The sequence below is a fragment of the Drosophila tropicalis genome, unplaced genomic scaffold (assembly GCF_018151085.1).
Source record: "Drosophila tropicalis isolate 14030-0801.00 unplaced genomic scaffold, ASM1815108v1 contig_593, whole genome shotgun sequence".
Taxonomy (NCBI): Eukaryota; Metazoa; Arthropoda; class Insecta; order Diptera; family Drosophilidae; genus Drosophila; species Drosophila tropicalis.
In genome coordinates this window covers 1,502,869-1,525,982 of record NW_027173070.1, presented here as the reverse complement: position 1 = coordinate 1,525,982, position 23,114 = coordinate 1,502,869, and the positions used below count along the sequence as shown (strand labels likewise).

Below are 23,114 nucleotides of genomic sequence, written 5' to 3'. Positions count from 1 at the left end.
CGTTGCAATAGCTTAATCAATTAGATAATTGTACTGATGAATTGCTTAAATTTCATTTTTTACCCACTGTACATAGCTGACTTCAACAGCACTTGCAAAATTCTAGAGTTGGCGAGAAAATAGCTAAACTGTTGAACTCTGATGAAGAGCAACATGTGCACTTTCTTTGTTGTTTTCTTTTTTGAGTATGGAGGAATTGGCAGCTTCAAAGAATTGGACAGAAGAGGAGCGTTTGGAGCTGGCTGCAAAGCTCGATGCCGAGCTGGATGCATTTATTGATGGCCTGGAAAAGAAACGCTATGAGGAAGGGTGGCCCGAGGATCGCTGGCAAGAGGAAATGGACAAGCATCCGTTCTTCATGAAACGTGCTCCTCAGCCTGGTGATGAAGTGCATCCAATGTTCGAGGGTCTGCAGAAACTAAAATATGATCCCGAGGAGAACACACGCGAAGAGTTGGCCTTGAATTACAAAGAAGATGGCAATTTCTACATGAAACACAAGAAATTTCGCATGGCTGTCTACAGTTTCACCGAGGGCATCAAATCCAAGTGCGAGAATCAGGATGTGCTGGCCGTTTTGTATAACAATCGTTCGGCTGCTCATTATTTCATCAAGAACTATCGTTCATCTTTAAGTGATGCCCAGAGGGCTTTGTTCTATAAACCAGATTACACCAAGGCACGCTGGAGGGCAGCTCAATGTGCCCATGAACTGGACAAGTTTGATGTATGCACGCAATTATGCGAGGAGCTGCTCGAAGTGGACATTGATCACAAGGAGGCTAAGGCTCTGCTGCATAAAAATAAAATGAAAAAGGTGAGTCAAAGCTGAAAATGCTAAGGAATCTCATTTAATCCTCATTCCTCTCTCAGCTGGAAGTGGAACGCAATCAGCGTAAGGAACTGGCGGAGGCCAGGCGCAGGGCTTCACGTCTACAAAAACTAAAGGATGCCGTGGAGCAGCGTAGCATTAAATTTGACGATCAGCGTCTAAACAAAAAGCTTGATATAACCGAAGAACTGCTACGACCCAAATTCCTGCCACTAGAAGACTATCCTGTCCATTTAGATGAGGCTGATGGTTCGACTCTTATTTGGCCAGCTGCTTTCTCCTATCCAGAATTCCTTTTCAGTGATTTTCAGCAACAATTGCCAGAGACCGCTACCATGTTGGATTGCCTTCAGACGCTATTTGCCGAACCTCTGCCATGTGATAAGAATCAAGAGTATCGAGTCGGCAATGTCAATGTGTACTATGAGAACCGTAAAGTGGGATGTGTCCACAAAGTGGATATGACAAAGACTCTGCGGGAGTTATTGGATGAGAAAAGTTTCTTTGTTTCGGGTGGCTCATTACTTTTCTATGTAGTGCCTAAAGATTCTCGTGTGGAACAGGAATTTATCCATCAACCAAGAAGGCCAATGGTTTACAGTTGAGGTGGGTTCAAAGGTTCATATAATAAATATTACAAAAAATTAGTTTCCAAAGGAAAAGAACATTTTATTCAGACATTTCTTTTGCGTTTATTGCGCTGCTGTTTAGCCAGCTTCTGATCCTCAATGGCTGCTTTCATGGTCTCCACAGCGCTTTGACTTTGCGTTTGACTCAACTCGGAGACTTGGCCATTCGTTGGGTATTTAAAGCTAAACCCTTTGGGGAAAATAGGTTGAGCCAGGAGAGCATGAAGCTGGGAACGCACCGATTCTACATGTTGCCGATTGCGACGTCGCTCAATGATAAAAGGATCCTCATCCTGATCGCTTCCTCTGCAAAAATAAAACAAATTTTTAGATTTAGCAGAAAGAATTTTCCCTCTAATACACACGATTCATCATTGTAGCCATCGATAATCATGTCCATTTCTTCAGCATGCTTTTTCATCCAGCCCAATTCACTTTGTGTGCGCTTTAGCTTAAGCTCTTCTTTGTCCAAATCACGTGCCAGATTCACTCGTTCCCGTACAGCGGATAGGTAACGCTCCGATATGGGAAACAGGGGAAGATCCTCGGCTGCAAAAAAAAGGGACAAAAACAATTAGTAAATCACAGTAGAATATGTTTTATGGGGGAACCTACTCCTCTGCAGTGTCTTGTAAAGTTTCACATAACTCTTGACCTCGCCGGGTTCCATAAACATCACTGTAATGCCATGTTTATTAGCTCGAGCAGTGCGTCCCGATCGATGGACATAGTTCTCACTGGTGCGTGGTACTTGATAATGTATAACATGCTCTACATTGGGTATATCTAAACCACGGGCAGCCACATCGGTGGCTATAAGCAGACCCGTGGGACTATCACGGAAACGTTCCAAGTTCTTGAGACGTTGTTTCTGGATCATATTTGCATGAAGAGGCAAAGGATTGCAGTCCAAGAGACCAAATAAAGTTGCTAAACGCTTTACACAATCAATGGAATTACAAAAGACAATCGTACGTCCTGGATGACGCTGTATAAAATAATAGAGATGATAATCCTTTTGATCCAGAGGACAAAGCAGACGACTTTCGGTCAAATTTTGAGCAGTTTCTGAAAAGAAAAATCTTTATTAATAAAACAGAGGATCGTTAAGGATTCTGTAACTCACGCTGGCTACTGGTTATGTCCACAATCTTTGGCTGCAAAATTCCCAACTCTTCAATCAAACTCTCGATCTTTTGGTCCACTGTTTGCTTAACAAATTTAGGTTTTTTGCCTACATTTCGCTCTAAAAGATTTGATTTTAATTATTTCAAATATTGAATTTTTATATTGAAACTTACTCTGCATATGATCAGGCAGATCATGCACCAAAGTCAGGGTGGCGGAGAATACAAAATTCTGACGCAATTGTTTCTTTTCTTCATCTCCATTTAGCACTTTGAGAAGGCTGCGCAGCTCCTCAAAATGTCCTTTTTCTACCATGCGATCGGTTTCATCGATTACCAGGAAACTGACATCGTTAATCTTACTTAGATGATGATTGCCCTGGCAGTAGAGCTCCCAGAGACGTCCTGGGGTGGCCACCACAATCTCTGGTCCCTGACGGAGTACCCGCTCTTGCTTGGCCACGGCCAAGCCACCAAAAATTGTTGCCACACGAATGCCCGTATATTTGGCTGCTGCTACCAGATGATTTTTTACCTGGACAGCCAACTCTCGAGTGGGGGTCAGAACCAAGGCATATAAGGGTCGTTCCCTGCTTGCCGAATGATTCTCCAAATCGCTGTCATCCTCATCGCTGGCTCCTGACACATGGTCCAGTTCTTCAGGCGGTGGAGTCAATTCGTGTTCATCATCCCTGGGAGGCTCTTCTGATTTTTGACTACCCTCTCCCTTCACTTTGGGTGCCTTGCGTATGCCATATTTGGCATTACGTTCCTTCAGATCCATAATTCCAGCGATCAGGGGTATGCCAAAGGCCAAAGTTTTGCCGCTGCCCGTTTCGGCGGCTCCCAGGATATCCTTCTTGCCATGAATGGCAGCGGGTAACGTCATTGCTTGAATTTGTGTTGGTTCTCGGAAGCCCTGTTCGGCTAGTGCACGTAGAATGGGTTGTGGCACACCCAGGCCTTGCCAAGATGACAAATCCTCTGTAGAAATGGTACTAGCTGGCACTAATTGGGGTGCCTCTTCTTCCTCATCTGACGATATCGGAGCCGGTGGCCGAATCAGGGCAAACCGATCGGAGGAATAGTCTTCGTTAGAAGAAGAATCCGTGTCCTCTTTCTCTGCTTCTATTTTCGACTCCTTTGGTGTGGTTTCCTTTCCTTTGCCTTTCTTTTGCTGTTTTCTCGCTTCCTTGCGTTGCTCGCGTTTCTCACGTTGCTTTTGCAATCTCTGAGCATGACGTTCAGCCAGACGTGCCTTTTTACTGCTGACCTCCACTTCATCTTCCTCGCTTTCCGATGAGGATTCATCTTCCTCACTAGAATCCTCATCTTTTCGCACTTGCTTCTTTCCTTTTTTGCCCTTTGTATTAGTTTCCCTTTCTCGTCTCTCTCGTTTTAGGGGTTTGTTTTTGGATTTGACCATAGACGAGTCGTATTCCTTTAGCACCTCCAGACCAATCAGTCCCTCGTATCCTCCAAAATCATCTGATATCACGTGGCCTTTGATTTTGACCTTTTGCCAGCTTTCCTTTTTGTTTTCCTTTGTTTCTTTATTGTCCTTTGCAGGAGCTTTCTTGGCAGTTTTCGCCACTGTTGCCGCTTTGGGAGCAACCATTTTTAAATAGATTTACTAACAAAAAAATTATAGCCCAATTTTAAATAGCAACAAAAATAACAAAAAAAATGGACCGCGTGCACCCACAATAGAGATGTGTGTTGCAATTATCGCTCCCATCTCTAAGAAACTATAATCAGCTGAGCAAAGGCTTACGTCAAGTAACGTTTTAACGTAAGAATTGTTTAAAGTTTAAAAATATTGTAAATAACGTATTTTTATTTTCTTAATAGAAAAATGTTTATTATTAAATAAATTTTGTTCCATTTTATTGTATTATTTCGTCAAACATTCTGATTCTGCAATCGGCTCTCTAGTTACAATTAACTTCTATACAAATCCCATTGTTTTTTTTTTCTTTACTGCTCATTGCCAGTCAGGCCCAACTTCTTCTTCAGAGATTCAGGCATTTCTGGTGGTGGTGGACGTGGCATACGCAGGGCTACCTTCACGGCATCATAGATAAACCACTGGGCAGCAGTCAAAGTACCAATCATCACAATTCTTGGAACCAGACCACCCCAGAGACCTAAAAGCATACGGACGTAATATTTTTATCACAATGGGAGTTAGAGATTACTTACCAGCCCATCCCAACTGCTTGGCAACATCCAGAGCTGAAGCTCCCTTGGCTTGGTTCAGTTTGGAGACCACTGTATCAGCAGGATGTGAGACAATGGCACAGAAGACACCAGCAATATAACCAGCGGCAAATGTTACCACCAACTGTTCGCCCTTGGTGCAATCGGCACGTGGCTTGGGCACCACATACTTGTACAACAGCTCCAGAGTACGCTCAAAGCAGGCGAACTTCATCATTGTGTAAGGAATCTGTCGCATCCACAACGGAACCAGACCCTTGTAGAAAGCAGAGATGCCTTCCTGGGCTGTCATCTTGGGCAGAGCCTCGCGCAATGTTTTGGCAAATCCTGGTGTAGTCTGTATCTTCACCTTGGCCGCCTCCATGGGAGCCAAAGCAATATCGGCAAAGAATTCGGCCGATGCAGAAGCAGCCAAATAGAGGCCAGTTCTATACAGGAAAGCATTCTCCTCACCAATGGCATCGCCGTAAACTTTTTTGAAGACCTCATAAAGACCAAATTTACACAGACCCTGCATGGAGTAGCCAATGAAAGTGGGTGCCCAGCCCTTGGCCAGACCCCTAACACCCTCCTCGGCCATACTGACGCGGAAGCCATTGAATACACTCTTGTATTTGGCCGGATCCACCTGCAGACGGCACTTGACCAAATCCAGAGGCACTACCATTGTATGTGTGGAGCCGCAGGAAATGATGCCGCCCAGACCGCACAGCAAGAAATAGTGATTGGAGCCAAATTCACATGAATCTATAGACAAGAGACATTAATCTATAATGGACTTGAATATGCTCCATCTGCGATACTTACCACCCTCAGCAGTTGCTGCGGCAGCAAAATTGTGATGGCTGCTATGTTGACGTGGCTGGACATCATTAAGGCGAGCTGGAACAGCTGATGGAGTGGATACTACCTCGGATGGGCTGGCAGCTGACTGGCAGTTAACACTGGTGAATGGCGATTTGAACGTTGAGTTCTGAGCGGCCTCGAACAGAGATTTGAACATCTTGACCTAGAAGTGGAGCTAGCCAAAAAATTGTTTAAGGTTAAGGTCATGATGTAATCAAGTTTTGAACCCAAACATAACAGTTATACTTTAGGGAATTCGAAAGCTGTGATATTAAAACTCTAAACTTTAAATTTTCTTAAACCATTTTTTAAATTTGTATATACTTTTTATAAGAGTTTATTAAATTTTGAAGACTATGTGCACCTTGAACTTTCCCTCTTGTATGCATTTATTTTATATAACTTTTATTTCACTTTCCCAACAATTGCGTAATCGGTCAACATTTTGCATATGTTCATATTATTTTCTTGTTGGCAAAATATTTTCGAAAACAAAGCGTATATGTGCGTTTTATGTGTAAATAAAGCAAACACTGACTCACTTTAGATACTGAAGGATAGAAGAAGAAGAAGTCCGAATAGAGATTCAGAGACCTTAGGTATTTAAAGTTGTTTTCAATGGATTTCAAGGAACCCAAAACAAACAACGAACGACGTCTGCCAAAACCAGAAAACCAAATGCAGTGCGGCTGCAATTTCGAAAACGCAGTCCGTTCGCAAATTCCCATCAGGGTTGCCAGATGATTTGCCGAATCTAACGGACAGTTTTTACCATATAACTATTAAGAGCACCTGTCAACTCTGCTCAATTGTTATTTTTAACACAATTAGTAGATACATTTGGATAGATAAAAAAAAAGAAACAAAATAAATATAAATACATTCATTAACATTTTATCAGCTGATCGAGGGAGGACAAATATCAATCGATTTGGGCAGAGGGAATCAAGGTTACGATTTCTTTCATTTCTTTTTTATGCAAATATTTTGTGTAGTGTTTTATTGGAAACATTAATTGCCTGTTTTTGCTTTTATATACTAAAATCGGTAGTAGTTTTAGTAACTTGTATGGACTTAGGTTCTAATAGACACACAAAAAAAAAAACATAAAAATTTAATTATACGCCGAAAAACGGCATACGGTATACATGCTGATATCGTATCGTAAGTACATATTTTTGTATCATTAAATTAAAAAAAAATGGCTAAAAATATCTGAAGTAGCTGCATAATAATACTTTTCACAATAAATTACCATAGGTATATATATATATGTATATAGAATAATACACATCGACTTACTAAAAACAACTAATTAAAAAATTGATAATGGCAAATTTTAAAAACGACTTAAAAACTAGATTGGCTGGCATTTAGTTAAGATTTAGTTGGTGTTTTGTTTTGTAAATGATTTAACAGTTATTGTATATATATATATATATAGTAATGTATATAGTTACAGTGTGGAATTATTTATATTGTTGTTAAAAACCAACTTTGTTACTTTTTATGCATTTTGGATTCGATTTTAGATTAATATATTGAGAGAATGTGGTCTGGAAAACTTTCGAAATGCATATTCTCTTATCAAAAATCCAAAAATTGTTGTTATCGTATAGTCCCTTAGGTAAGTAGGTGATGGTCAGTTGAACTGTATGTAATAATGGGAGGGGTGGGTGGAGCGAGAAGGAAAAGGGGCGGGTGGTTGGGTAGTAAACTTAATCCTTAATTAATTGGCAAACAAGCGCGGACGTTCTTAGTAATTAAGTATATATTTAATTAGACTACGATTCGGCAGTTTCCATATGCCGATGCACTGTGACTGGTGCTAGGATATATTGCGGTCTTGTGGACGACGAGTTTCCCCCCTCCTCTCCAACATCCACAGCTGTTAGAGATGGCAGAATGGTCTGACCACGACAAGGTGAAGGCGTTCCCGTGGCTTGATGATGTTTATAGCGTTCCGTCTTCGTTGTGGGTTGATTACTTAGATACGGATGTATATTCGGTTGTGTGGATGATTGTTGACGATTTGTCGGACTCGATATTGAAGTGGAAATGGACATGGTATCCGACTTACTATGCCTTTTATCATGCATTAGCAGAGGTTCAGCAAGCGTGAAGCATTGCTGATCGGAGCTATCCTCATGCGGTGTCATGGTGCTATAACCATGATCGGATTCCCCATTAGGCGGTCGTCTGTAACTACTACCACTGGACACATGATAAGGCGATATATCAGCGGCATGCATTAATTGCCGTTGACCTGCGGCATGATCATAGCCACCACTGGCTAAGGGAGGATCATCATGTCCTTGACAATCATCGAAATTAAAACGCGACAAGGGTAAACCGTAGTTCTCCTCCTGCACCGAGTCCACATAGAAATGCTCTTGTGTCTGATTGTCCAAATTATGACGATAGCAATATATGGCAAAACCAATTACCATAACAAGTACAATTATTGCTCCTCCTAGCGGACCAAAAGCCGAATATGCATGTTGTTCTCGCTGTGGATTGTGCGCAGCAAGCAATTCCATTTCATCAAGTTCTCCATAGGGTGTTAGAGAGGCTAGCACGCCATTGAAGCAACTGGCTTGGGGTGAACAAAAGGCCGAAGTGAATGTATTTCCATCCACATCCTGTTGACACCATTCACAACCCATTATGCCAAGGCATTCTCTTTGTGTGGCAAATGAATCACATCCTCCTCCACCGCCAAACGGACTTGGACAACTGGGCAGAGAGCTGATCAATTGCTGTGTCGGCGGCAGGGCTATGAAATGTTCTCCTCTCGGTGAACAATATGCAAATTGTTGGGTATAATTGGCATAGCTATCGGGTGAATCACTGTCCATGGGACATTCACATGGGCATTCGCAATCCGTTTGATCCATACGTTTGCAATTGAGGCACACTCGATCGATGGTACTGCACGGGCAAAAGGGGCCCACATCGCAGCTGGAATTCAGGACGGCGGCAAAGAGATTGCTTCCCCGGATCAGGGCCAGCGCGTATTTTGTTCTCTCGCCATGCAGCAGGTTGGTCATAATCGTCGACATGGACGTATTAAATGCATAATAACGCTGTAGCGTTCGGTTCTGATAGCTTGCACAGCCAAGCTTCCTAACCAATTGGACATGATTGAGGACATCATTGGCCAAATAGGATTCCTTGTGGGTCAAATGCTCGTGTGGCCTTCGCTGGTTCTTTAGAGGCGTGGCCGGTTGCAACATACTGGGATGGGCCATCAGATAGCCCTCATGCTCGAATATCAGGCACTTCATATGTGGCAATTGACACAGGGGAGTACTATCCAGAATTAAGCGATAATAGAATGCATAGGGCACATCCAAGGCCACCACGGCAACAGGCCTATCCTGCTGGGCCGAATGCAGGGCATGCGATTTACCCTCGAATATCGTATGGGCCAATGTGATGATATAACCAGCACCTCCTGCATCCAAATACGGAGCAGTGCTCACTATTTTGCCCGGTTGAGCCATAGCCTGACGGAACCACGGTCTCCGCGTGGGATCATAGGTGCTGCTCAACAGGCAGCCAGGATACAATTGAAGTACTCCACTCACGCTCGCTATATAGCGGCGAATGATATGTCCTCGTAATGAACCGCGTGCATCTTGATGACGACGCCGCAACTGAAGCATTGCCTGATATAAAACGCTCACCTCGTGTCGTATACGTGGACGCAGGCCAGGATTGGCTATAAGGCCCACCTTCAAATAGGCCAATATTGTATCCACTTTGGGAAGCTGCGTGCGTGGACGATTATTCTGCAGGAAGCCAAACGGTGACTTAAAAGCTGCGGCACTCAAAAATAGAGTGGGAGCATCTACAAGAAGAGATTTAAGTGAAGATAAAGAATATAAGTGTCTCCTCTTACCCATGGTGGCCATTTGACGAAAGTATCGACAAGTTCCGGCAGAATTCTGCATTAAGTCCAAGCGATGGTACAAAAGATCCATGCCGTCGCCATAATAAGCCTGCTCGTAGTTATTTACCCCATCCTTCAGATTAAATCTGTGATTCGAAGAGGTATTCCTCAGAGGATCATTTCCATTGCTAACCAGACAAAGGACATAGATGCCCCTCACCGATTGCCAGTGATAAGTACGCTGAATAAGCTGTTTGCCCACATAAACATGAGTTGTGGCATTGCCGGCATCCTCGTGAAGAAGACGCTGCCTAATCACACTGGCAAAATCGGTGGCGTTCTCTAGATAGGCTATGTTCACAGGATACGACGTCTCTCGTTGTATCAAGGGACGTGGAAAGGCAGGATGTGCCAGAGTATTGCCCGTGGATCGTTCCAATAGAAAGCCATAACTGCTAACCAATCTGCTGGAAGCGGGTGCCACAACACTAGCATAATTGAGTATGTCCTCAAGAAGATCAGCCAGATACAAATTTACTCCAACCACACCATAAGGGGCTACTGAATAGGTCAGGGATACCAGAACATCTAAAAGATACATAGGAAAATATAAAAAAAACTATTAAGAGGAGAGATTTTGGAGAACTTACCGCCACTATCCGAGTCCACGGTAGGAGGATGCACTTCCAGGCTGTTCGTTAGAAACCGTTCGCGAAAGACTTGTGCGAAGATCTTCGAGCTAATCTGTGGTATCATAGATTCCTCTTGAAGCTTGCTCAAGACAAAGAAACGTCCGGCCAACTCCTGACCACCGTTTGGCCACCATTGGCTAACATTTATGTCATATTTTGTGTAATTCTGTGAGGCTACATCACTTAGGAATTGCTTTTCGTACATAATCCTTTTCTCATCCAAAACCACGGCGCAGGTATTAATGATAATAGGAGCCTGTAGCATAGCCTGACCTGCAGCCAGGACTCGAAGTACAGCCAGGGCATCGGAGAGATTGGTTAGTAATCCTCGTGTTATATAAATAAACTCCACCGGCTGCTCGGCTGTGTTAATCATTTTCGATTTCTCCAAACGTTGTAGCATCTCGAAGGCATACTCAAATCCTAGAGTATGATTGGTAAGTAACCCAGAACGGGCGACATTCAAGTTATTGATATAATTAAGCACTTCCTCCTTGTGGCCACGTGTTGTTCTGTATATCCCATGAGCTGCCTCGGCGGGAAAAGCATCCAAGTACATGAAATCAGCTTCATTTGATATAGTTATCAAAGATATTTTATCGCTATCATCAAGTAATTGTAAGATTTCTTGAAGCAAACCCTTGGTTAGGTCAAATAACTCCCGATTCAGAGCGGAGCCAACGTCGAGCAAAAGTAAAACAAACTTTTGCTTAATGGCTGAAACATATAGATGACGAAAATGAAGGCCACCGGCAGCTCCATCGGAATTGGAGAGGAAATAGATATGTTTAAAGTGATGGCCACTGCTGGGCTTGTTAGAGGATTCATTGGTTTCATCATTGTCTACAAGTCGTCGCCTGACTTGAGTTAATTGTTCCGTAATATAATCATTAACAACCAAGGAACGGCCATTGTTTTCATTTAAAAACGATGCATGATCATTATTTCCCTTTTGATAGTTGAGAATTTCAATTTGTTGCTTATTGTAATGTGGGGCTGAGGAGGCAGATGACGACGAGGCAGGAGAGGAGGAGCCGTCTTCTGCATAATCTGGCTGACAGTTCTCAATGTGGGTATTTAAATACAAATGCTGCAGTTGCTCTGTGGCCGGTGACGGCATTTGAATATCTTCCATTTCAAAATCAAACTCACTTTCCACTTCCTCCCCCTCATCATCGTCGTCGTCGTCGTCTTGGTCGACGTAGCTATATTGCAGCACCTTGGTCAAATTGAAACGAAAGATATCTCTTAAATCCATTACCAAATGGCTGGCCTTTTGTAATTTATCGCCCAATCGCTGACTAAACAATTGCAAATCCTGGGAGCTAAACTGTTGGGCAGTAGGTGCTCCTCCACCGCCATTCACACTACTAAAGTGTATGGAATCAAAGATTTCCTGCGGAAAAATAAACCCAATAATTGAACAATGCAATTGGCATAGACTAATTGAATAATTACCTGAATTTTGGATACACGCATCTCCACATTGCGTATGGTACGCAATTTACTTTCCATTTGGTGTCGCAACTGGATAACATTCTGCTGGTTATGATTGACATAAAATACGCTTTGTTGCTGTTGCAGCGGCATGGAGACGCTGGGATCATCTTTAGGCACATTATTGGCGGCATTGCTAGTTGTGTTAAGAGGAACTTGTGTTTGACTTGATGTCAATGACGAGCTCGAAGAGGCCATCAACAGGAGGAGCAGCAGGAGCTGCTGCCACAAAATGTCCTTAAGCAGCCACATTTTTGTTGATTTCCATACAGATTCCTTAACCAAGGACACATAATCATTGGATTACCGACATGCCTGAAAGACGAGTTGATTAGTTGTAGGTTTCCTTTGCATTGTGGAGCCTTGCTTTGGGGTTGGGGCCCATTTAACTCACGCTGTTTTGTTTATGTGTTTTTCTTTGCGCAGCCCCAATTAAGCGCTGATATTTATTATCCTCAGTTTGCATAAAGTGGCAAAGGACTTTCTTTACATTTAATTAAGCTAAACACTTTAGTTTAATTCAAATTCTTAATTTTTATACAAATAAATAAAAGCAAATGCCAGTCCGAATTCGCTCCATAACAATAACAATAACAACAACAGCGAATTCGCCCATCGCCATCGATGCGCCATCGAGGGGTCTTCGATATTGATCGACCCACCGTTGTTATCGATTAAGAATTTGGGCACTCTGATTACTGGTTTCCCTTTTAAAACAAACAATTTAAATTTTTATTAAATTTGTTAAATGTAATTACAAGAAAAGTTTCTTAAACTAAAGTAATGAACGTAAATTAACATTTGATGCTAACACTTATTTATATGAGGCTAAAATTATATATTTTAATAGTTGTATCTCTGCCAATTATTTGCCCATCCGTATCAATGTCATATGCAGCATGGAGATACGTGACTGTGTGGCCACCAAGATGGAAGAGATGCCGTTCCAAATTGTGTGCGTTGGCGTGCCAGGAATAAACAAACATTATGCCATATTTTTGATATAAAAATGACTGAAAACAGCAAATCCGATTGCAGTTTTGATTGCAGAGTCACCCAAAATGCTAACTAAGGTAAAACTAGGAAATTTCAACGGAATATTCGATTCATTTTAAAAGTAATTGTTGTTATTTAGTTTATAGTGGTAGCTCTGGCTATGCTAGTGGAAAGTAGAGCTCCATATGCTCCATCCGGCTGGCAACCGAAAATCCCTTTCAATCTTCCCAATCAGTATTTACCGCCCAATTCAGGAGGAACTACTGTGGAAATTACTCGGGCACGTGTTGTACCTCTTGATCCATCTCTAAATAGCGATGTGACTACACAGAAACCAATTGATAATGATAAGGGATTTACCATTATATATCCTGATGAGGACGATACCTCGACTTATTCCCCCTCTAACATCAAAGAGGGAAGATATTTTATTATCTCTGAAGACAGGAAGCTTCAACGCGTGATCTATCGCACTCTGCAGAATCAGGATGATGGGAAAGAGGATTTTATAGCTCAGCTTAAGTATTCCACAGTTGGTGAAGTAAATGATCCCATCTATCGTTCCAACAATCAAGGACAATTGGAAAGGGTATTAAAGTAGATTCAAATGAATTCTCTGCTAAATGATTGAGATAAACACTTTTTGGAACTTATTTTTTGTGACTTTGTTTTATACAAAAATTGCTTCTTTATTCATTTATTAATATTAAATATACACAAAAAAGAATCTCATATGTTTTTGTTTTCCATTTTCTCATTTTTTGTTTAAAAACTAAATACAATCCTTATTTATATGGGGAATGGTAATGCAATGAAATGCGAATGTGTGTATGCATGTATGTATGTGTGTGTGTTTGTTTTTTGTGTGTATTTTCTTGTAGACTAACACAAAATGAAGTGAGACATGGAACATAGATTTGGGATTGGTTTCGGGGAGGAGGAAGGACAGAACGTTCACTTGTCTATGGCAAAATAACAAATACAATTTGGGCAAACGTTCTCCACTAAAAAGAAGGTAGATAATTAAAGAGGCAAAGGGTTGGGTAGGGGGGAAGTAGAGTGGAACTGGCTTTGCCCTTAGACCTGATGATTATATGATTAATACTCGCAATCCAAAGGGACAAAGCTGATAATGGAAACACTAGAAGGTATCTCTCATTCTGCTCTCCTCCTCCTTATTGGTAACCATTGAATTTGCCCTGTTGCGCATTGCTGTCATAGCCACCGCCGTTGCCGCCATTGCGTCCATTGCCGTTGCCATTGCCATTGCCCACTTGCTCATAACGAATAGTTGGACGATAACCATTCTGATCGGCCTCGTATTCCACAATCTGTTTGCGGCCATCGGGAAGGAGGACATAATAACGACCAATAGCCAAATCACCATCACGAGATTCCATATGACCGAAATCATTGCCCGATTCGTAGTCCTGGACATCGTATTTGAATTCATACTTGGCCGGACCGTATTGCTCTTCATCGTTTTGCTGTCCATAACCGCCGCCGCTGTTGCCTCCATTCTGTCCCTTGAAAATGGCACCGGTCAAAGCTGGAGCTCCATACTGACTCTGGGGGGCAATGGGGGCACCGTAGCTGTTGCTAGGCGCACCACCTCCATTTCCACCCGAACGCTGAGGAGGCAAATAGTTGTTCGAAGGCGATTGATAGCTCTGTGTGGGTGGCAAGTAATTATTCGATGGGGCCTGAGGAGACTGATTGGGTGGCAAATATTGGTTCTGTGGCACTGGTGGCTCCGCATGGGTCCAGGCAGCCAAACAAACTAGCAGAGCAATCGATGTAAAGCACTAGAAAAACGATTGAAAATGTTATAAGGTTAAGTAGTCTAGCTTCAGTTTTCACTTTCTTCAAGTGCTTCAAAGTCGTAACAACAAAATTTATTATCTAAATTTTCAACTATCTTTTCATTTTCAACTATCTTTTCGTTTGTGATCTAATCTTTGTTTTCGAACATGACCGATTCGGAGGAGGGCGCATGGATCCATTGGTTCTGTAAGCAGCGCGGCAATGAGTTCTTCTGCGAGGTGGACGAAGACTATATACATGATAAATTTAATTTAAACTTTCTCGACTCCAATGTAAATAACTATCGTTGCGCCCTGGAGGTGATTCTTGATCTAAATTCTGGTTCTGGTTCGGATGTCCCGCCTGAAACCGAATTGGAAGCCTCGGCCGAGAAATTGTATGGCCTCATACATGCTAGATTCATATTGACAAATCGTGGCATTGAGCTGATGTTGGATAAGTATAATAAGGGTATCTTTGGCACTTGTCCCCGTGTCTTTTGTCAGCGTCAACCTGTTTTGCCCATTGGTTTGAGTGACAACCCAGGCGAGGAAATGGTACGTTTATTTTGTCCCAAATGCAATGATGTCTATGTCCCGAAATCGGCAAGACATGCCAATTTGGATGGAGCATACTTTGGTACTGGTTTCCCACATATGATGTTCATGGTTAATCCCGATTCCAGACCCAAACGAGTCAAGCAAAAGTTTGTGCCCAGGTAAAAGAGACTCGGACTCGGACTCAGACTCGAGGATGATAATACTTTAAATTTCTCTCTCTTCAGATTGTATGGCTTTAAGATTCATCAATTGGCCTATCGTCCCAATGCCGATGGAAACCTTTTTAAAGAGCAGCAACAAGATAGTCACTAGACGCTGGAAGTCGGCCTTCTTTAAGAGTGTGTAACAAATTTTTTAAACGAAAATGTCAAATTGTGTTCCATGTAAAAAAGAAAAAAAAAGTATAGGTATCTCATAATTAAGCCAAAGATGTGACTTTTCCTTTTGCATTGTTTTGCTATGTTAATTTTAGTTAGTGGTAATTAGGTCAACTTTGGTCGAAGCTCATTGAAGTGAAGGGAAAACCTGTGGGAGAATTCTCTTCATTGGCCGACTTCCTTTTGCAACATTTCCGTATTGTTTGCTTCTTTAGTTGTTGTTTTTCTTAATTTATGCAATATTTTCAGTTGTCTCGTTCTTTAGGGCCGTCAATGACTTTCATGCCTCATTGGCCATAAAAAAGAAATACACAAAATTAGCCAAAATACTACGATGAATTTACGTGTTCGTTTTGTTTTGTCGCTTTTGTTTGCTTAGTTTTTAGTTGTTTTTTTTTATCATCTTCTATTCATCTTCATCCATACTTGGGCATGGATTCTCTTTTTTATGCCACTTAAAGATACAAAGCGAAAAAAGAGTTCCAAATGTGTGTACAAGACTTTTAATTTAATTGCAAAATGACCCAAGACCAGTTGGTATTATCTTTTTATGGGTGTGAGAATCCCAAAAGGAACTCGTGTTGCACACAGAATCATGTTCTAGTTCTTAAATATCTTTTACAGTAGCCGTTTTATGGGTTCGGCCAAGGAGTGAAATATGAGTTGAAGATTATAAAGTTTATTATGCAAATTAACTAATTTTATGCGGGAGATTTCGTTTGATTAATCACTCCACTGAACTTGACTTTGATTTTAACACATAATTTTGTTGTGTTTTTTCGCCAATTTTTCTTGTTTTTGCTTGCTAATATTAATAATGTGTAGTAAAGTAGCATCATTAAATTTGATGAGCTGTTTAAATAATTGATTGATTTAAAAAAAATTATGAGAAAAATATAATTTTTTTCTGCTTATCATTGTGGCCAACAGTTATTGATGAATACAATAGAGATCTTTGGCATTAATCATTCGATGATTTGGAACTATACTTTTCAACTAATTCTTAATAAATTATATATTTGTTCAATTTGTGTTGAATTAACGGAAATTTCACAGCTGCTCAGAAATATTTTAAAATCTTTGGCAAAATGCCATGACTCTTAACATCTCTTTTGGTCTTAAGGCTTTCTTAGCCATTATTCCTTGTTGCCGTTAACCAAAATAGTAGCAATTCCTTCACACATGATAAACGATCTACTAAACCTTTCAAATCTATCTAAAAACTAAACCTCAAAAGCGTTTACGATTTCGAAAATATACTCAAAACCCACATTGTTTTTTTTTTGAACTTTTTCCATAGATTAATATAAAATGATATTGTTTAGGAAGTCTTTAGATAAAAATGGAGTTCCTGTTAAATAATCTAGAGAACAACAAATATGGTGTCATTTAGTTTGGAAAGACTTAAATCTTACTATGTTTTTGTACTTTCAAATTTCAAATTTTTGTCTCGAGTTATGCCACTCATAACTTGGAGTAATTGGTGAAAATTGTAGTGGACAAAATTCTTCGACTTATAGATTGGTTGATAGTAGATAGTCTTATATCCTTTAAAGGTAAACTTTATGAAATCTCTAATTTTTTAATATCCTTCACAAGCTTGTACTTAATATTCCCATTCTTGCCAGCGTGTGTACATATAAATGTATCCTTTTGATCCTTACACACAACACTAGAAACACACTTAAGACACTGATACTGAAACTTTTACAGTTCATACATATATAATGGTTTATATATATGTATATTATATAGATCTAATTCTGTATATACCTTCATTTTGTGGAGTCACTTATTTGAAAAACACACACGAAAACGGATTTGAACGTTTGGATTCGAACTCGAGATGCGGTTCACTTCCTACGAAGATAGTTGAATGGATTGTGATACTGAAACAATTTCGTAGGCCAGTATTTATATTTGAAAATCAGCTGCAGTCGGCCCCAAACTGATGGCGCAGGCGTCGACGTTGACTTCAAACAAACATACAAGAAAATTGCGCGCCAAAAATTTGTTATTCAGTTAGAAGAGGCATAGCAGCAGCGCCAGCAGCAGCGAAGGCAACGACAGCGGCAGCGACAGCGGCGGTAGCAAAAAGCAACAGACAAAAAAACATTACAAAATAATGCAAAGCTCTCAGCTGAGAGAGAAGCGACCCACACAGAGACTGAGGGAGAGACAAGGTGCCTGAGGGGAGAGGGGAAACTCTTTAGTGTTATAGTAAACTAGTTAACTTTAAATTAAAGCGCCAAACATTTGACGAAATCTACGAATCGTCCCGTGGCTCCGTCTTCGTCAAGCGCCTGAAGATGAGCGAACGAACGAACGAACGAACAATAAAACCAAAAAAAAAAAAAAAAAAGAAATAGCTAAATGAGCAGCGGGAGTAAAAGCTCTCAGTCTCTCCTCTTTGCTCTTCTGGTCGTGGGGCTCCTTGGGATGCAATGCCATAAACAGTTGTACTTGCTGTTGTTGTTGTCATGTAATAGCAAAAACACTTATTTGTAATGGAATTAGTCATGCAGTTGGCAGCGATGCCAACGTCGACGTCGCTGCCAACGTCAACGACGACTGCAAAGTGAGCGGAACCAGCAACGGCAGCCGACAACTGAAGATGCGTGAAGATCTTCAATTTGTGCCTTCTTTTTCTCCAACCATTTGCTACCTCAGTCTTGTGGAAGAAACAAAAGACTTAAGACACAAACTTGCCCAGGCGATTAGACGAAAATAAAAAAAAAACAATTTTTGTTTTTGTTTTGGATTTTGATTTAAAAGTTCTTCAGCTCTTATTGCAATGTTTTGTAAGGTTTAGGCAAAACAAATTAGTTGATTTTTAGTGCGTGGGAGAATTTTCGTTTTTTTTTTGTTGTTGTTTTTGTTATAGTTTTACACTATATATTTTTTAATGAGCTGAGATTTGCAGTTAATATCCAAGATATGATAGAGCCCAGCGGTTGACATGGGTTTTTGTTTTGTTTTAGAGTTGTTGTTGTCTTGAGTTGAGTTGTGGTAATGTTTAATTGAATTGTGAACATTACCAAGAAAAATTCACTGAGAAAATCCGAAATCTAAAGTAATTTCGAAAATTTTGAATACTATGTCAGCAAGGCAGACAAAAAAATGTTGCACTAAAAGTTGTAACTTACATTTAGGAATTATTTTAAAGCATTTAAAAGTTTATGAACAATTTTAAAGACTTTCAATAAAAACTACAAAAACAGTTTTTTATTTTTTGCACTAAAAAACAGTTTGGCAATATTTATTTAGTTTGTAGCCAAACTCAAGAGTCCTTCAATCTATTTTTCATTATTATTCAATTCATTTCAAACAATAGAGGGGCAAAAAATAACAATTGCAATATACAAAACTGAAAGAAATGGAGCAAATGGGCTTTTGTAATATTTATTTAAACAAAAGGGGCGAAAAAAATACTTGACCAAAAAATATATGTGTATATACACACATACGTATACTTATTATTGCCATATTTATGCAAATGGTGGGCGTAGCATTTATCACGATCGGTAAACATTATGTTTGCCGTTTTTGCTTGTGGCCAAATTTCTGACATTTGAGCAAATATTTATTCATTATTTTGGCACGAGCTACCGTGCGACGACTTTCACAAAAAAATATTTGTTGGTTGAACATAAAGAGCGAGATAATTATAATTTAATTGGGTATCAAAATGGGGCAAGTCTAACTGGTCTAGTGTTTCTTCTTTGACCTTATCAAAAGGCCATACAATGTTGGATCAAAAGGTTGCCAAGCCTAGAAAGAAGTTTTTCCGCCGTTATGGAGTATGTATTTATATGCGACGAATCACTAATTGACCCTGATATGTTCCATTATACAGCCGTTATTGGGACCTGAACCTGCTGCATATGAATTCTCCCCCATGAAGATAGAAAATGTAAAAGACTGATAGAACAATGCAACATTTCAAATGTTTGAAGGAATTCGATTTTCTTAATATTAATTAATATCATGGAAGGATCCAAACGACGATTTTTGGAGGGAAGTTTAAATATAATGTAAAATATATTTCATTAAAGCAAAAGTGGGAAGAGAACTCTTGCCCAGTGGATCTTCCTTACCTATTTTATCTATTCTATCGAAAAGTCTTTAGTTAATAAAACTATGAATGGAGAACGATGCCAAATGGCTCTTCTTTGGTCTATTAAAAGACTCAGACAACTCTGCTTCGATTGATAAAAAAAACAGTTTCTATGTGTTTGGAAAAAGTCCAAAAGTGTAACTCTAAAATTTAATATTATTTATCCTAATTGGCCTTGATCAGTAATCATCATAAGAGTATTAAAATTTTGTTCTATTAGCTTACAAAACATTTCCTCGACTTTTATTTTACCTTCATTATTTGTTGTTTTCCTAATGATTTCCATTAAACATTTCCTTAAATAATTTAAACAATTTCAATTTTTGCAAGTAATTTTTTGACCTTGCCTAAAAAAGGCCATTTTGTAATTACACATTTGGAAAAAAACGAAACAGTCTTCAATTATGTATGTTTTTGTGTGCAAATATGCAAAAATTATAACATAATAAAACAACGAAAAGAAGAACTGAAAAACTGAAATGTAAGCAAAATAATTAAACGAAACTTTACCGCATTCTCTTGAACGAGAAAAAAACCCATAGGCTTAAGCCTAGTTCGACAAAGCCGAAGTTTGTATACTCTTGTAAGTTGTGGTGAAGCCATCAAAGTGATAAAAGGTTTACCTAAAATGTGAAATTTCCATCTAAGAACAGCAAACTTTTATCGCATTAATGTGGTTCATCTAAAAAAACTACTATATATACATAAATGCGTCGATCTTGTTGAAATCAGGGACAATCATTAAGATAAAGCTTCCTACTAATCATCTCTTTGGTTGCTAGTGTTAAGATATTGATGAAATTTGGCACAGATTTTTAAACATTTTGACGACATTGTAAGCTAAGATATTGCATCCAAGTTTGATCCTAATAGAATATTTCTCCGATCCGTCTAAAGAGTCTTCCTTTACATAATTAATATACCCTTTTTTTCGCAAAGGGTATAAAAACACATATTCATATTCAATTGAGGAACGGCACTCCAAACTCAATCTGAAAATCAACTTGAAATTCATTTAAATATTGTTGTTGTGGTTTATTGTTTGTTTGTTATTATTGTTGTTGTTGTTGTTGTTCCAATGTAATCATTTTTCCAGCACATTAAAAAATCATTTAATTTCCTGCATTCAGCTAATTTACATTGAGAGAGGCAAAAGAGTCATACCCCAGGTGATGATGCGCCACAGATACATAGATGGATAGATGGATAGATAGATAGTTAGATTTCGGTTGCTAGACCTTGAAACGAAGAGGAGGAGGCTGAGGAGTAGGAGGGTAGGAGGCATTCGTATCTGTATCTGTAACGTATTTTGAATATTTGTTTTGTAACCTAGAACTGAGCTCTTGATGAGTGGAACATAAACGTATAATTTAAATTAAGCTACAAATAATCATTTTTTTGTTTTTGTTTTGTGATGTGTTGCAACATTTATGGATAGACGTACGGACGGACAGACGGACATAGAATCAATTAAGGCACATATTTTGGTATTTTGTTGTTGTAAATTGCGGCGCACTTCAATCTAGAAGATGTTTATGATGATCGCCATGGCAAAATGTATATAGATACACACACACACATACATACACATATGGCAGATACATCTAAAGAGATTTGATGCTGCTGCTGCTGTGGGGAGTGAACATGTTGCATTTTTTGAAAGTATTTTTTGGCTTTTTGGCTTTTATTTTGTACGATGATCATGATGATGATTACGATGATGTGTAGAGTGACTGCTGCATTCTTCAGGTTTTTAGTTTTCAGTTATATGTATGTATGTATAATGAAGGTCGCATCGCCTTTTGGCAGAATCAGAGTAAAAGCCAAAAATGAATTGAACGAGATGAGACTGAGACTGAGATTACGAGGGCAACCTTTGACATTTCCAATTGATGAGTTCAGTTTGGTAAGACAGTAAAGGGGAGTTTTTTTTCAATCTGGATTACTTGGGTGTAATAATTATACAATTTTGAATATGTCAACTGATTTTCTTACATTATCTTAATGAGTTCCGAATGGTGTATACTTGTTAAGGTTTGACTAACTTTGTTTCTTCGAATGAATTTAATTTCGTTTCTATTTTCAATCAATTGTTTAGTTTAGTTTTAGTTAAATTGCATTGGTTATAACCAATATAAATAGAACTTTGACAATGAAATGTTATTCAAGACAACTAAATTGCAAGGCTTAAAACGTTTTGTCATTATCCTTAAAGATTGAAGAGTCGACAAGAGATGATAACAATCACAATTTTATATATAAATATATCAAATTTGATTAAGTTCCGTGAGAGCTTCTCAATAAAGTTCTTAAGTGAACGAATTTAGATAAATTATGATAATTTTGATCAAATATCCTTCCAATTCCCGCGGCCTTGAAGGCCTCTCCAAATTCGTCCTTGAGGGAGTGTAGATAAACAGTTTTATGGACAAATCAAAATCGAAAAATCGAATTGTAATATTGTGAAATGTTTATTTATTTTCATGTATTTATCAATTGATCTGCAAATTATTATTGAGTTTAACTTATTTTTTAGTGTCAAAATGCTATAAAATGTGATGCAATATCTATCAAAAAGTTTATTGCTATATGTTAATATATGTATGTACATGAATATGTCATTAAATTTTTTATTGAAATGCAAAAATATTAAAATTTGTATGCACGAGGTTGTAGATAGAAATCAGAGTACAAATTCTCAACCACTTCAATGTGCACCACCTATGACATTTTGAATGATGATGGAATGGATTCGATCACCTACCTATCTACCTATCTATCTATCTGTCTACCCATCTATGTGGTATATCTTTAGATGTAACTAACTATCTAAAAGAAAAATGCAGCAGTCATCGAGCAGCAGGCAGCAGGCAGCATCAGCCTCGAGTGCACTTCATAAAGTAATTACAAAAACCCAAAGACCCAGTCGTTGATTTTGCTAGGCATCTGCAAATTGCCAAATTAGTTGCTTTTTGAGTGCGCTTCAGCAGCATTAATAATTAAAATGTATGCAGCAATTAAACTTGAACAAAAAACCAAAAACAAAACAAAGAAACAAAAAACATACTTTTGTAGTGCATTCTTGGGAGCTTCTCTTCAAGGCAACAAAATAGAAATAGAAAAACAACCGAGCCAACCTATACCCATTGCTATATAGAAAAAATGATTGATGTGACTGAGACTCGACTCATTTTCTGACTGGAGTTTAGGTCTAAACATTGCATTTTTGTGTGGAGCTTCTGATTTATTTATAACCCAAGTTGCTGCTGTTGCCCATAAAAATAATTCCCACTACACAAAAGCTGCTGCCAACAAACAAAAAGACAACGACCAACAGAAAAAAGGAGCGCAGAAAAAAGAACAACAAAACATATTGGCCAAAAGCTAAGCCCAACACAAAAACCCAAGGTAAAATCACACAAAACACATGGCTTTAAATAGGGTTGCAGGCGTGCCTTAACTTCCCACTCACTCACGAGGCCCCATCAGATAAGTTACAAGGTCTAAGTTGTCCTTGTGTCCT

The 23,114-nt window shown here is 39.3% G+C and overlaps 7 protein-coding genes across 7 annotated transcripts; 3 read left to right on the top strand and 4 right to left on the bottom strand.

The window, feature by feature from the left end:
• The first annotated feature begins 142 nt into the window (after positions 1–142).
• Dpit47 (DNA polymerase interacting tpr containing protein of 47kD) lies at positions 143–1,807 on the top strand. Its single transcript, XM_068292165.1, has 2 exons — positions 143–817; positions 874–1,807. The coding sequence occupies exons 1-2, from the start codon at positions 188–190 to the stop codon at positions 1,435–1,437; spliced, it is 1,194 nt and encodes a 397-aa protein (XP_068148266.1). The 5' UTR covers positions 143–187; the 3' UTR covers positions 1,438–1,807.
• On the bottom strand, positions 1,477–4,299 carry LOC137578383 (ATP-dependent RNA helicase DDX24). Its single transcript, XM_068292159.1, has 5 exons — positions 2,763–4,299; positions 2,588–2,707; positions 2,077–2,529; positions 1,827–2,010; positions 1,477–1,767 (listed from the first exon to the last, which is right to left on the bottom strand). The coding sequence occupies exons 1-5, from the start codon at positions 4,204–4,206 to the stop codon at positions 1,506–1,508; spliced, it is 2,463 nt and encodes an 820-aa protein (XP_068148260.1). The 5' UTR covers positions 4,207–4,299; the 3' UTR covers positions 1,477–1,505.
• A 147-nt stretch (positions 4,300–4,446) lies between these two features.
• Mpcp1 (Mitochondrial phosphate carrier protein 1) lies at positions 4,447–6,337 on the bottom strand. The gene is made up of 4 exons (XM_068288911.1): positions 6,197–6,337; positions 5,616–5,829; positions 4,791–5,555; positions 4,447–4,735 (listed from the first exon to the last, which is right to left on the bottom strand). The coding sequence occupies exons 2-4, from the start codon at positions 5,809–5,811 to the stop codon at positions 4,566–4,568; spliced, it is 1,131 nt and encodes a 376-aa protein (XP_068145012.1). The 5' UTR covers positions 5,812–5,829; positions 6,197–6,337; the 3' UTR covers positions 4,447–4,565.
• Positions 6,338–7,407: 1,070 nt separating this feature from the next.
• Positions 7,408–12,308, bottom strand: LOC137576339 (VWFA and cache domain-containing protein CG16868). Its single transcript, XM_068289387.1, has 5 exons — positions 12,133–12,308; positions 11,700–12,053; positions 10,200–11,637; positions 9,559–10,137; positions 7,408–9,507 (listed from the first exon to the last, which is right to left on the bottom strand). The coding sequence occupies exons 2-5, from the start codon at positions 11,988–11,990 to the stop codon at positions 7,439–7,441; spliced, it is 4,377 nt and encodes a 1,458-aa protein (XP_068145488.1). The 5' UTR covers positions 11,991–12,053; positions 12,133–12,308; the 3' UTR covers positions 7,408–7,438.
• A 586-nt stretch (positions 12,309–12,894) lies between these two features.
• LOC137577857 (uncharacterized) lies at positions 12,895–13,335 on the top strand. The gene has a single exon (XM_068291416.1). The coding sequence runs from the start codon at positions 12,895–12,897 to the stop codon at positions 13,333–13,335; it is 441 nt and encodes a 146-aa protein (XP_068147517.1).
• Positions 13,336–13,384: 49 nt separating this feature from the next.
• On the bottom strand, positions 13,385–17,352 carry Cpr56F (Cuticular protein 56F). The gene is made up of 2 exons (XM_068289451.1): positions 17,248–17,352; positions 13,385–14,539 (listed from the first exon to the last, which is right to left on the bottom strand). The coding sequence occupies exons 1-2, from the start codon at positions 17,251–17,253 to the stop codon at positions 13,910–13,912; spliced, it is 636 nt and encodes a 211-aa protein (XP_068145552.1). The 5' UTR covers positions 17,254–17,352; the 3' UTR covers positions 13,385–13,909.
• Positions 14,576–15,525, top strand: CkIIbeta2 (Casein kinase II beta2 subunit). Its single transcript, XM_068289450.1, has 2 exons — positions 14,576–15,255; positions 15,322–15,525. Exons 1-2 carry the CDS (start codon positions 14,705–14,707, stop codon positions 15,407–15,409), a joined length of 639 nt encoding a protein of 212 aa, XP_068145551.1. The 5' UTR covers positions 14,576–14,704; the 3' UTR covers positions 15,410–15,525.
• Positions 17,353–23,114: the final 5,762 nt, after the last annotated feature.

Bases quoted from the DNA above. Each gene is read 5' to 3' on its own strand.
- Mpcp1 (XM_068288911.1), bottom strand. From the start codon at position 5,811: ATGTTCAAATCTCTGTTCGAGGCCGCTCAGAACTCAACGTTCAAATCG. The intron at 5,556-5,615 runs GTAAGTATCGCA...TCTTGTCTATAG, and splicing joins CGCAGCAACTGCTGAGGGTG to ATTCATGTGAATTTGGCTCC. The intron at 4,736-4,790 runs GTAAGTAATCTC...GTATGCTTTTAG, and splicing joins CAAGCAGTTGGGATGGGCTG to GTCTCTGGGGTGGTCTGGTT.
- Dpit47 (XM_068292165.1), top strand. From the start codon at position 188: ATGGAGGAATTGGCAGCTTCAAAGAATTGGACAGAAGAGGAGCGTTTG. The intron at 818-873 runs GTGAGTCAAAGC...TTCCTCTCTCAG, and splicing joins ATAAAAATAAAATGAAAAAG to CTGGAAGTGGAACGCAATCA.
- LOC137576339 (XM_068289387.1), bottom strand. From the start codon at position 11,990: ATGTGGCTGCTTAAGGACATTTTGTGGCAGCAGCTCCTGCTGCTCCTC. The intron at 11,638-11,699 runs GTAATTATTCAA...ATTTTTCCGCAG, and splicing joins TGCGTGTATCCAAAATTCAG to GAAATCTTTGATTCCATACA. The intron at 9,508-9,558 runs GTAAGAGGAGAC...CTCTTCTTGTAG, and splicing joins TCGTCAAATGGCCACCATGG to ATGCTCCCACTCTATTTTTG.
- LOC137577857 (XM_068291416.1), top strand. From the start codon at position 12,895: ATGCTAGTGGAAAGTAGAGCTCCATATGCTCCATCCGGCTGGCAACCG.
- LOC137578383 (XM_068292159.1), bottom strand. From the start codon at position 4,206: ATGGTTGCTCCCAAAGCGGCAACAGTGGCGAAAACTGCCAAGAAAGCT. The intron at 2,708-2,762 runs GTAAGTTTCAAT...CAAATCTTTTAG, and splicing joins TCTGCCTGATCATATGCAGA to AGCGAAATGTAGGCAAAAAA. The intron at 2,011-2,076 runs GTAGGTTCCCCC...TTTTTTTTGCAG, and splicing joins TTACAAGACACTGCAGAGGA to CCGAGGATCTTCCCCTGTTT.
- CkIIbeta2 (XM_068289450.1), top strand. From the start codon at position 14,705: ATGACCGATTCGGAGGAGGGCGCATGGATCCATTGGTTCTGTAAGCAG. The intron at 15,256-15,321 runs GTAAAAGAGACT...CTCTCTCTTCAG, and splicing joins AAGCAAAAGTTTGTGCCCAG to ATTGTATGGCTTTAAGATTC.